The sequence below is a fragment of the Lepisosteus platostomus genome, chromosome 3, assembly GCF_059453375.1.
Source record: "Lepisosteus platostomus isolate fLepPlt1 chromosome 3, fLepPlt1.hap1, whole genome shotgun sequence".
Lineage (NCBI taxonomy): Eukaryota > Metazoa > Chordata > Actinopteri > Semionotiformes > Lepisosteidae > Lepisosteus > Lepisosteus platostomus.
Window position 1 is genome coordinate 3,923,246 of NC_142613.1, and position 13,157 is coordinate 3,936,402.

At 55.7% G+C, this 13,157-nt stretch overlaps 1 protein-coding gene across 1 annotated transcript in view; it reads left to right on the top strand.

The window, feature by feature from the left end:
• The window catches only part of fam120c (family with sequence similarity 120 member C), a 27,171-nt gene continuing 14,014 nt past the window's right edge, over nt 1-13,157 (top strand). Inside the window, exons 1-9 of the mRNA XM_088623960.1 lie at nt 1-1,166; nt 3,314-3,560; nt 4,868-4,950; nt 6,020-6,148; nt 6,498-6,600; nt 7,084-7,166; nt 7,924-8,228; nt 8,338-8,596; nt 9,815-9,986. Coding sequence (XP_088480086.1) covers nt 657-1,166; nt 3,314-3,560; nt 4,868-4,950; nt 6,020-6,148; nt 6,498-6,600; nt 7,084-7,166; nt 7,924-8,228; nt 8,338-8,596; nt 9,815-9,986 — 1,891 coding nt within the window. The 5' untranslated portion in view covers nt 1-656. The remainder of the gene's footprint in view (nt 1,167-3,313; nt 3,561-4,867; nt 4,951-6,019; nt 6,149-6,497; nt 6,601-7,083; nt 7,167-7,923; nt 8,229-8,337; nt 8,597-9,814; nt 9,987-13,157) is intronic.

Sequence of the window (13,157 nt, forward strand, 5' to 3'; positions counted from 1 at the left end):
CCCTCCCCCTAGCGCCTGGGAACCACAACATGGCGGACGTTGCATGAAGAATTTAACAACATGAATTTCTGAAAGGGGGAGAAAAGAGGGGGGGGGAAGAAGCCGTTTTTTATTTTATTTTGTTTATTTTTTATTTTTATTTTTTTTCCCGGGGGTGGGAAGGGGGGGAACCATTCATTCCAGATCCTGTACTCCTCTCCGACCGCGTATCTCCGGCGCTGACCCAGTTACCAATATTAATCACACCGTCGTTATCGACAGGATCGCTGGGTTTTTTTTTTGGGGGGGGTGGGGGGGTTGGTTTAAAAAATATTTAGCAAAGCCCCTAACTAGTCCTGCATTGAAGAAAAAAACAACAACTAAATGGACAGCTGGATCAAGCCAAACAAGGGTTTTAACTGTAATTTTTCCACGAAAACAACAGCCACGACGGTTAACTGTCTTTTTTCCTCTCATGTGCACGTCTGAAACGCGGACTTTTATTTGAGGACCGAGGACTTGGGCAGCGGGGTCTTCTCGTCTCCGGGACCCGAGGGTTGACGCCGGCCGCTGGTCGGGGGGAGCAGCGCCTGGTTGTAGCGTCGACGTCCCGGGCGAGGAAGGAGGGGGGCACGGGGGCGAGGGAGGGGGGCAGATCCGGCGGCTCCACGACCGCGATGGGAGTCCAGGGGTTTCAGGAGTACTTGGAGAAGAGGTGCCCGGGGGCGGCGGTGCCCGTGGATTTGCTGAAACTCGCCCGCACCGCCGCCCGGCAGCAGCCCCTACACTACCCGCACCCGGCCTCGCTGGGCGCGCCGGCCGCTCACCCGCCTCCGCCGGCCCGCATCCTGATCGACGCGGACTCCGGGCTTCAGCGCCTGTACGGCGGCTACCAGACGGACTGGGTGTGCGGCGGCGAGTGGAACGCCATGCTGGGCTACCTGGCGGCCCTGTCCCAGGCCTGCCTCTACCAGGGCGGCCTGGAGCTGGTGGTCATCTTCAACGGCACCCTGGGCAAGGACCGCTGGCCGGAGTGGGCGCGCCGGGCCCAGGGGCAGCGCCAGACCGCCCAGCTCATCGTCAACCACGTCGCCAGCAAGGGAACCCCGCCGCCCCGCGCCTGGTTCCTGCCGCCGGCCTGCCTCAGCCACTGCATCCGCCTGGCCATGCTGCGCTACCGAGTGCGGGTGAGTGCCGGGGCCGGGCCGGGCCGGGCCGCGGGGTCGGACTGACGCCGGCGTGACGGTACCGGGAGGAGCGGCGGGAGGGGACCGGCCTGCTGGCGGCCCCGGGAGTCCCGACAGTCGTGCTGGTTCTTGGGGGGGGGGGCGTTGGCGATCGTCTCTTGGCTGGGGGGGGCGCGGGAGGTAATTCGTGTCGTTAAGCGAGTGACATCGCCGGTGGCGTTAATGGCATCTGTTCCGTAGGAGGGACTCGCACCCGACACGGTGCCCGACTTTGCTGCTTTGGATCCACTCGGGTTTCCCGTTTTTGTTGTTACGAACCGAACCGGCCCGGCCCGACAGATTCAGGTGTGGACCGCCCGAGTCGGGGGTCGCGGTAATGGGCTTTTAAAAGCAGTCGACACCCGCCCTCCCGATAATCGACCGGTCGATGAATCGATTAGTCGGTTCGCTCCCTCCTCCTCCTCCTCCTCCCATATTCGGCCTCGGGTTTGCTTGCGGTGGGAGGAGCTGTCGAGCGGCTGCGCGGTTTTATCCGTGTCGGTCGTCAGGAGTGGACGAGAGCAAGTCCGAGGAGCGTCTGGCGGGGCGGGTTTCTGTGCTGGAGGGGTAGTTGATCGGCTCGGGGGGTAATCGTACAGCTCCCCCCAGCCCTGCCTGTAACGGGGAGCTTCACACCGAGGGATCTGGGAGCCACACTTGATCCGTCCCGTCCTCTGAGCCCCAGGTGGAAAAATGCGACTGAGACGTGTTGGGGTTTTTTTTTTTCCCCGCTGTGGAAATGTCGCCCGCATGAGGCGGTTTCCTCCAATGTCCGACGCTGAGTGCCCGACTCGTGCATTTATGACATCAGGATCACCATGGCTTGGTTTCTGCAGCTCTGAGCTCTATGGGCTCCTCAAAACCCTCCTCCAGAAGTTGCTATATGTCTGAAACTCTGCAGCCAGACTGCTGGGTCACGCCAGACCCCGGCTGCCTATCACCCCTGCACTCGAACGTCTTCACTGCTTGCCTGTGGAGTCACGTACTCCATACAAGATCCTGTCCCTGACTTTGAAGACTCTTTGAGTAGATTGGGCTTTGTCACACAGCTCTGGGCTCCTGCGTGTTTACAGTCTGCCCTGGAGGCGCTGGTCAGCCGAGGTTGGCGTCTGCGCATCGTACCCGGGGCTAAATCTCGGACGACCGGTGGCCTCCCTGCTCCTGCGTTGTGAAACGCCCCTTTCTCCAACTTCTCAAGACCAGAGTTCTTTGACTCTTCTGTAAACTTAACTTTTTACTAGGGTTTATTTCTCTTTGCCCTGCAGTTTGTCCTTTATGTCCATGTTTTAGCTTTATTTATTGTTTTGTATGTTTCATTTCTTCTTTATTTTTGGCATCCTAGGGTTTGAAACGGTGCTTTATTAATAATATATTATAATACTCTGACTCTTGCTCCTACTGTAACAGGACTGTTCTACTGTACTGGGACTGTAGCTCCTATTGTAACAGACTGTTCTACTGTACTGGGACTGTAGCTCCTACTGTAACAGGACTGTTCTACTGTACTGGGACTGTAGCTCCTATTGTAACAGACTGTTCTACTGTACTGGGACTGTAGCCCCTATTGTAACAGGACTGTTCTACTGTACTGGGACTGTAGCTCCTATTGTAACAGGACTGTTGTACTGTACTGGGACTGTAGCTCCTACTGTAACAGGACTGTTCTACTGTACTGGGACTGTAGCTCCTATTGTAACGGGACTGTTCTACTGTACTGGGACTGTAGCTCCTATTGTAACGGGACTGTTCTACTGTACTGGGACTGTAGCTCCTAGTGTAACGGGACTGTTCTACTGTACTGGGACTGTAGCTCCTAGTGTAACGGGACTGTTCTACTGTACTGGGACTGTAGCTCCTATTGTAACGGGACTGTTCTACTGTACTGGGACTGTAGCCCCTATTGTAACGGGACTGTTCTACTGTACTGGGACTGTAGCCCCTATTGTAACAGGATGTTCTACTGTACTGGGACTGTAGCCCCTATTGTAACAGGACTGTTCTACTGTACTGGGACTGTAGCCCCTATTGTAACAGGACTGTTCCACTGTACTGGGACTGTAGCCCCTACTGTAACAGGGCCGTTCTCTCTCCCACCCTGTTGTTCCCAGGTGGTGCAGACACTGGAGGATCACCACCAGGAGGTGATCAGCCTGTACCGCGACTGCGGCTTCCAGGGCCTGATTGCCCACGACTCGGAGTACGCCCTCTGCAACATCCCGGCCTACTTCAGCTCCCACGCCCTCAAGCTCAGCTGGAATGGCAAGAACCTGACCACTAACCAGTACCTGCTGCCCGAGGTGGCCCGGCAGCTGGGCCTGAAGCCCGTGCACTTCCCTGCCTTCGCCGCCCTGCTGGGTGAGGGGGGGCGTGTGAGGCGGGGGGGCTGTTTTGATGAGGTGACAGGTGGGGGTGTGTGTGGGGGGGTGTATTTTGAGCAGGTGATAGGTGGGGGGGTGTATTTTCAGCAGGTGATAGGTGTGGGGGGGTGTATTTTCAGCAGGTGATAGGTGTGGGGGGTGTATTTTGAGCAGGTGATAGGTGGGGGGTGTATTTTGAGCAGGTGGTAGGTGGGGGGTGTATTTTGAGCAGGTGATAGGTGGGGGGGGTGTATTTTGAGCAGGTGATAGGTGGGGGGGTGTATTTTGAGCAGGTGGTAGGTGGGGGCTGTATTTTGAGCAGGTGATAGGTGTGGGGGGTGTATTTTGAGCAGGTGGTTGGTGGGGGGTGTATTTTGAGCAGGTGGTAGGTGGGGGGGTGTATTTTGAGCAGGTGGTAGGTGGGGGGTGTATTTTGAGCAGGTGATAGGTGGGGGGGTGTATTTTGAGCAGGTGATAGGTGTGGGGGGTGTATTTTGAGCAGGTGGTAGGTGGGGGGGTGTATTTTGAGCAGGTGGTAGGTGGGGGGTGTATTTTGAGCAGGTGGTAGGTGGGGGGGTGTATTTTGAGCAGGTGGTAGGTGGGGGGGTGTATTTTGAGCAGGTGGTAGGTGGGGGGGTGTATTTTGAGCAGGTGGTAGGTGGGGGGTGTATTTTGAGCAGGTGGTAGGTGGGGGGGTGTATTTTGAGCAGGTGGTAGGTGGGGGGGTGTATTTTGAGCAGGTGGTAGGTGGGGGGTGTATTTTGAGCAGGTGGTAGGTGGGGGGGTGTATTTTGAGCAGGTGGTAGGTGGGGGGGTGTATTTTGAGCAGGTGGTAGGTGGGGGGTGTATTTTGAGCAGGTGATAGGTGGGGGGGTGTATTTTGAGCAGGTGGTAGGTGGGGGGTGTATTTTGAGCAGGTGGTAGGTGGGGGGTGTATTTTGAGCAGGTGATAGGTGGGGGGTGTATTTTGAGCAGGTGATAGGTGGGGGGGTGTATTTTGAGCAGGTGGTTGGTGGGGGGTGTATTTTGAGCAGGTGGTAGGTGGGGGGGTGTATTTTGAGCAGGTGGTGTGGGGGGTGTATTTTGAGCAGGTGGTAGGTGGGGGTGGAGGGGGTGTGGGCAGGGGTTGGGAGAGGTGAAGGAGTAGCAAGGTGGGGGCAGGCAGGGCTGGAGAAATCGTGATGCGGGTACGAGCAGCGGGAAGGTGGAGGATGGTAGGGGATAGTGGCGAGTGGGAGACAGGGATGAGTCTCACACACACCTGACTGTGCTTCTGTCTCCCTGCGGTGCCTTCCTGTCTGTCAGGGAACCACATTCTGCCTGACGAGGACCTGGCTGCCTTTCACTGGAGCCTGCTGGGCCCAGAGCACCCACTGGCCTCCCTCAAGGTACGGACCTGCGCCCCCCCCTCTCTCACGGCCGCTCCGCTGACGTCACTGCATACTTGAAGTCTCCCGACAAGTCGCGGCTCGCATCTCTCATTGGCCCGGAATGATCCCACTGCTGCCACCAAGGCGCACTCAGCCAATCACACGCTGCCATGTGGGGAATCCTGCCTCGAGCAGGCGTGTGCGCTGCCTCAGGCTCGTCAATTCTGGGTCCCGGTGCCTCTCTGCTCTCTCCCCTTCTTTCCTCCCCCATTAGGATTGGGAGCAGCTCTGATTCTGGCAGGTGTGGGAATTCTGGAATTAAGATGTGTTATTTTAGGGAAGTTTGTCTAATCCAGGGGTTCTTAACCTGTACAGCAGCTGCACCCCTTTGGGTCTGAAAATGTCTTCTCAGACGTCTTATCAAGACCCGTTGATGAAACCTAAACCTAAGACACATCATAACTTTAGAATGAGAGAGAGAGAATTATTTATTAGCATTTCACGGTAAAATTAAGAACACGTGAAAAAATACTTCATTTTTGATGTGTAGCTTAAAACAACAAAGTCTGATGACCCAAAGTAGTTGTACTCACATGCACATGCTTAGTCTGTGTTCTCAGTGTTTCAGCTGTTCAAAACGTCTGGCTTATGTCTCGCACCCCAAGTTAGGAACTGCTGGTCTAATCCCAGAGTATGTGTTCCAGAGCAGCAGAAGGTGCACCTCTGTCTCTGCGTCTCCCCTCTGGCAGTAGGGAGATCAGCTCTGCTTGCGGCGGGAATTGGGGCAGGTCGTGTTTGAGCACCGTGGCTCCGGAGTCTTCTGGAGCTCCTCGCAGCGTTCCACCAGATATCAAACGGTTCTGTCTGAGCAGACGAGCCTCGGTTTCACATTGAATTCCCAGTCAAGGAGGGGAAGTGGTTGAAGAGGCCCTCTGCGTTCTGCTTGACAACAAGCGGTGTTCTGCGCGGAGTTTGTGCTGTTTGTTTTAGACCCGGTCGTTGTGCCGCGCGCGCCGGGAAGGCTGGGGAGGCTCCAGTGTGCTGTAACCTCCAGGAATAAACCCGAGCGGTTCTCCCTGCCCCCCAGGTGCGCGCTCACCAGCTGGTGCTGCCCCCCTGCGAGGTGGTCATCAAGGCCGTGTCCGAGTACGTCAGCTCCATCAAGGACCTCAGCAACCTGGACGCTGTGGCTAGAGACGTCTTCAAGCAGTCGCAGGTGACGTCTCCCAGATCGTGCAGATCGCAGTGTCTTTTGTCCTCCTGTCTCTCCGGGGGGGGTCCAGCTGCCCCATGAGCTACAGGGCCTGAAGGGGTTTTTACCCAAGGACGCTGGGGGGGTAGATGGGGGCTGCGATGACACGCGAGTTTCAGCACAGCGCTGGCACAGATGAATGAAACTCTTCCTAACGGGCTGCCGAGAGCCCGGGTGCCTGTGCCTGGTGAGTTCGGAGGAGCGAGCCGGTGTCACCGGCGGGGCCGCGGGGTGTGGCGGTCTGGGGCCGCCGGTTCGACCCCCTGACCTGCGGGGTGTCGGCTGTATTAACCCCTCGCTCTCTCTCTCGCAGTCTCGGATGGAGGACAAGGTGGAGCGCTTCAAGAAAGCAGTGGAGTATTTCTCCGCAGCCAGTAAGCCCCGAGCCCTGGCCATGGGACCGTCGCCCTATCTCAGTGAGTGCAGCAGCAGTCCTCTGATCTCTCTCTCTCTCTCCTCCCTCCTTCCTCTTCTCTCTCCTCTCACTCCCCCTCCTTTCTCTCTCTCCTCCCTCCTTCCTCTTCTCTCTCCTCTCACTCCCCCTCCTTTCTCTCTCTCCTCCCTCCTTCCTCTTCTCTCTCTCCTCCCTCCTTTCTCTCTCTCTCCTCCCTCGTTCCTCTTCTCTCTCCTCCTTCGTTCCTCTTCTCTCTCCTCTCTCTCCTCCCTCCTTCCTCATCTCTCTCCTCCCTCCTTCCTCATCTCTCTCCTCCCTCCTTCCTCATCTCTCTCCTCTCACTCCCCCTTCTTCCTCACTCCTCCCTCCTTCCTCATCTCTCTCCTCTCACTCCCCCTCCTTTCTCTCTCTCTCCTCCCTCATTCTCCCTATTTCTTTCTCTGGAGAGGACCTCGTTATACACTGGTGAAATATCACCTGCCTCCCCTTGCCTATCTCCCTCCAGTTCCAAGCTTTGGGCCAGGGCAGTATGGAGGTCCTCCAGGCCCACACAGCCACATGGGGGCGCTGCAGCCAGGCAAACCACTGGTAAGTCCACATAATCACATAGGCCTGTTACAACAGAGACTACAGTCCCAGTACAGTAGAACAGTCCTGTTACAATAGGAACTACAGTCCCAGTACAGTAGAACAGTCTGTTACAATAGGAGCTACAGTCCCAGTACAGTAGAACAGTCTGTTACAATAGGGGCTACAGTCCCAGTACAGTAGAACAGTCCTGTTACAACAGGAGCTACAGTCCCAGTACAGTAGAACAGTCTGTTACAATAGGAGCTACAGTCCCAGTACAGTAGAACAGTCTGTTACAATAGGAGCTACAGTCCCAGTACAGTAGAACAGTCTGTTACAATAGGAGCTACAGTCCCAGTACAGTAGAACAGTCTGTTACAATAGGAGCTACAGTCCCAGTACAGTAGAACAGTCTGTTACAATAGGGGCTACAGTCCCAGTACAGTAGAACAGTCCTGTTACAACAGGAGCTACAGTCCCAGTACAGTAGAACAGTCTGTTACAATAGGAGCTACAGTCCCAGTACAGTGGAACAGTCCTGTTACAATAGGGGCTACAGTCCCAGTACAGTAGACCAGTCCTGTTACAATAGGGGCTACAGTCCCAGTACAGTAGAACAGTTCTGTTACAGTAGGAGCTACAGTCCCAGTACAGTAGAACAGTCTGTTACAGTAAGGGGCTCAGAAGTATTGTAGTGTGCTGTGCATATTTAAAATGTGTTAATGTCTCTCCATCTCTTCCTGGCTGCTCTCTGTTGTCCGTCCCTTCCCCTCAGTATCCCCCTCAGGTGACAGGGAAGCCAGCCTATCCCAGCGGCTCTTACCCTGGCGGCTCCGGCCCCGGCCCCGCCCTCCTGTTCCAGGCCCCGCCCCCCATGCAGGACTGCAACGACTCGCTGGCGAAGGCCGCCTTCTCCGATTGGTCAGCTCCCTACGACGGCTCCTCCGGGGGCGGCCCCCAGGGCCACGGCCCCCGACATCCCAACCACCACGTGCCGGCTCCTCCCGGCCCCCCCTCTGCCCCCGGCTCCTCTCCCTCCTCCTCCTCCGACGGGGAGGAGCAGAACGAAGCCAGCGCCAAGTAAGAGTCCTCCCTTCTCCCGTCTCCTTCCTTCCCGGACCGCGGGACCGCCGTGGCCGAGCCGCACCGCTGACCTGTGGTCTCCCGTTTTCCCGTTTCCCTCTCTCAGCCACGTTCCGGACAAGTCGCGCCCCAAGGGAGGATGGGAGGAGGGGGGGAAAGGGGACGGAGGAGGGGGCGGAGTTGGCGACGGTCTCCAGGGAAACGGAAGCTCACATATCCCGTCCCTCCTCTCCATGGCAACGCGGACTCACATGGACATCACCACGCCCCCTCTGCCCCAGGTTGTCGCTGAGGTGCTTCGGGTTGCAGAACACCGACACCGCCGGGGTCTGATGTACCCCTACATCTACCACATACTGACCAAGGTACTGTACCCCTACATCTACCACACACTGACCAAGGTACTGTACCCCTACATCTACCACACACTGACCAAGGTACTGTACCCCTACATCTACCACACACTGACCAAGGTACTGTACCCCTACATCTACCACATATTGACCCGGGGACTGACTGTACCCCTACATCTACCACACACTGACCAAGGTACTGTACCCCTACATCTACCACACACTGACCCAGCGACTGTACCCCTACATCTACCACATACTGACCAAGGTACTGTACCCCTACATCTACCACACACTGACCCAGCGACTGACTGTACCCCTACACCTACCACATACTGACCAAGGTACTGTACCCTACATCTACCACACACTGACCCAGCGACTGACTGTACCCCTACATCTACCACACACTGACCAAGGTACTGTACCCCTACATCTACCACACACTGACCCAGTGAGTGACTGTACCCCTACATCTACCACATACTGACCAAGGTACTGTACCCCTACATCTACCACACACTGACCCAGCGACTGACTGTACCCCTACATCTACCACACACTGACCAAGGTACTGTACCCCTACATCTACCACACACTGACCCAGCGACTGTACCCCTACATCTACCACATACTGACCCAGCGACTGTACCCCTACATCTACCACACACTGACCCAGCGACTGTACCCCTACATCTACCACACACTGACCCAGCGACTGTACCCCTACATCTACCACACACTGACCAAGGTACTGTACCCCAACATCTACCACACACTGACCCAGTGAGTGACTGTACCCCTACATCTACCACACACTGACCAAGGTACTGTACCCCTACATCTACCACACACTGACCAAGGTACTGTACCCCTACATCTACCACACACTGACCCAGTGAGTGACTGTACCCCTACATCTACCACATACTGACCAAGGTACTGTACCCCTACATCTACCACACACTGACCCAGCGACTGACTGTACCCCTACATCTACCACATACTGACCAAGGTACTGTACCCCTACATCTACCACACACTGACCCAGCGACTGACTGTACCCCTACGTCTACCCCACACTGACCCAGCGACTGACTGTACCCCTACGTCTACCCCACACTGACCCGGGGACTGACTGTACCCCAAGTCCTCCCGAATCGCTGAGACGCCCTGAGGTGTGCCCGTGCTCCAGTGACGCCCCGCGCCCCTGCCCTCTGCCTCTCTCAGGGGGAGATGAAGATCCCGGTGTGCATCGAGGACGAGTGCAACCCCGACCTGCCGCCCGCCGCACTGCTGTTCCGCTCGGCGCGCCAGTACGCCTACGGCGTGCTCTTCAGTCTGGCCGAGACCCAGCGCCGGCTGGAGAGGCTGGCCCTGCGGAAGAGGGTCCCCCTGGAGGGTACGGTCCGCCCTGCACACATCGTACCCATCGGTCATGCTAATAAAGCACCTTGAATTGATTAATTGAATTGAATTGATTACCCCACCCTCCCCCTGTTTCTGTGCACGGTGTGATTACCCCACCCTCCCCCTGTTTCTGTGCACGGTGTGATTACCCCACCCTCCCCCTGTTTCTGTGCAAGGTGTGATTACCCCCCTCTCTCTCTCAATTCAGTTCAAGGTGCTTTATTATCATGACCGATGGGTACAATCAGTGTTGCCAAAGCAAATGAAAGTAATGATAACTCTCTCTGTCCAGTGTGATTACCTGCGTCTCTCTCTGTGCAGTGTGATTACCCCTGTCTCACTCTCTCTGTGCAGTGTGATTACCCCTGTCTCACTCTCTCTGTGCAGTGTGATTACCCCCGTCTCTCTCTCTGTGCAATGTGATTACCCCTGTCTCACTCTCTCTGTGCAGTGTGATTACCCTCGTCTCTCTCTCTGTGCAGTGTGATTACCCTCGTCTCTCTCTCTGTGCAGTGTGATTACCCCCGTCTCTCTCTCTGTGCAGTGTGATTACCCCTGTCTCACTCTCTCTGTGCAGTGTGATTACCCTCGTCTCTCTCTGTGCAGTGTGATTACCCTCGTCTCTCTCTGTGCAGTGTGATTACCCTCGTCTCTCTCTCTGTGCAGTGTGATTACCCCCGTCTCTCTCTCTGTGCAGTGTGATTACCCCTGTCTCTCTCTCTGTGCAGTGTGATTACCCCTGTCTCACTCTCTCTGTGCAGTGTGATTACCCCTGTCTCACTCTCTCTGTGCAGTGTGATTACCCCTGTCTCTCTCTCTGTGCAGTGTGATGACCCCTGTCTCTCTCTGTCTCTGAGCAGTGTGATTACCCTCGTCTCTCTCTGTGCAGTGTGATTACCCCCGTCTCTCTCTCTCTGTGCAGTGTGATGACCCCCGTCTCTCTCTCTCTGTGCAGTGTGATGACCCCTGTCTCACTCTCTCTGTGCAGTGTGATGACCCCTGTCTCACTCTCTCTGTGCAGTGTGATTACCCCTGTCTCTCTCTCTGTGCAGTGTGATTACCCCTGTCTCTCTCTGTGCAGTGTGATTACCCCTGTCTCTCTCTGTGCAGTGTGATGACCCCTGTCTCACTCTCTCTGTGCAGTGTGATGACCCCTGTCTCACTCTCTCTGTGCAGTGTGATGACCCCTGTCTCACTCTCTCTGTGCAGTGTGATGACCCCTGTCTCACTCTCTCTGTGCAGTGTGATGACCCCTGTCTCACTCTCTCTGTGCAGTGTGATGACCCCTGTCTCACTCTCTCTGTGCAGTGTGATGACCCCTGTCTCTCTCTCTGTCCAGTGTGATTACCCCCGTCTCTCTCTCTGTGCAGTGTGATTACCCCTGTCTCTCTCTCTGTGCAGTGTGATTACCCCCGTCTCTCTCTGTCTCTGTGCAGTGTGATTACCCCCGTCTCTCTCTCTCTGTGCAGTGTGATGACCCCTGTCTCACTCTCTCTGTGCAGTGTGATGACCCCCGTCTCTCTCTCTCTGTGCAGTGTGATTACCCCTGTCTCACTCTCTCTGTGCAGTGTGATTACCCCCGTCTCTCTCTCTGTGCAGTGTGATGACCCCTGTCTCACTCTCTCTGTGCAGTGTGATGACCCCTGTCTCACTCTCTCTGTGCAGTGTGATGACCCCTGTCTCACTCTCTGTGCAGTGTGATGACCCCTGTCTCACTCTCTCTGTGCAGTGTGATGACCCCTGTCTCACTCTCTCTGTGCAGTGTGATGACCCCTGTCTCACTCTCTCTGTGCAGTGTGATGACCCCTGTCTCTCTCTCTGTGCAGTGTGATGACCCCTGTCTCTCTCTCTGTGCAGTGTGATGACCCCTGTCTCACTCTCTCTGTGCAGTGTGATGACCCCTGTCTCACTCTCTCTGTGCAGTGTGATGACCCCTGTCTCACTCTCTCTGTGCAGTGTGATGACCCCTGTCTCTCTCTGTGCAGTGTGATGACCCCCGTCTCACTCTCTCTGTGCAGTGTGATGACCCCCGTCTCACTCTCTCTGTGCAGTGTGATGACCCCCGTCTCTCTCTCTGTGCAGTGTGATTACCCCCGTCTCTCTCTCTGTCCAGTGTGATTACCCCCGTCTCTCTCTCTGTGCAGTGTGATTACCCCCGTCTCTCTCTCTGTGCAGTGTGATTACCCCCGTCTCTCTGTCTCTGTGCAGTGTGATTACCCCCGTCTCTCTCTCTCTGTGCAGTGTGATTACCCCCGTCTCTCTCTCTCTGTGCAGTGTGATGACCCCTGTCTCACTCTCTCTGTGCAGTGTGATGACCCCTGTCTCACTCTCTCTGTGCAGTGTGATGACCCCTGTCTCACTCACTCTGTGCAGTGTGATTACCCCTGTCTCTCTCTCTGTGCAGTGTGATTACCCCTGTCTCTCTCTCTGAGCAGTGTGATTACCCCTGTCTCTCTCTCTGAGCAGTGTGATTACCCCTGTCTCTCTCTCTGTGCAGTGTGATTACCCCTGTCTCTCTCTTTGTGCAGTGTGATGACCCCTGTCTCACTCACTCTGTGCAGTGTGATTACCCCTGTCTCTCTCTCTGTGCAGTGTGATTACCCCTGTCTCTCTCTCTGAGCAGTGTGATTACCCCTGTCTCTCTCTCTGAGCAGTGTGATTACCCCTGTCTCTCTCTCTGTGCAGTGTGATTACCCCTGTCTCTCTCTTTGTGCAGTGTGATGACCCCTGTCTCTCTCTGTCTCTGTGCAGTGTGATTACCCCTGTCTCACTCTCTCTGTGCAGTGTGATTACCCCTGTCTCTCTCTCTGTGCAGTGTGATTACCCCTGTCTCTCTCTCTGAGCAGTGTGATTACCCCTGTCTCTCTCTCTGAGCAGTGTGATTACCCCTGTCTCTCTCTCTGTGCAGTGTGATTACCCCTGTCTCTCTCTTTGTGCAGTGTGATGACCCCTGTCTCTCTCTGTCTCTGTGCAGTGTGATTACCCCTGTCTCACTCTCTGTGCAGTGTGATGACCCCTGTCTCACTCTCTCTGTGCAGTGTGATTACCCCTGTCTCACTCTCTGTGCAGTGTGATGACCCCTGTCTCACTCTCTCTGTGCAGTGTGATGACCCCTGTCTCACTCTCTCTGTGCAGTGTGATTACCCCTGTCTCTCTCTCTGTG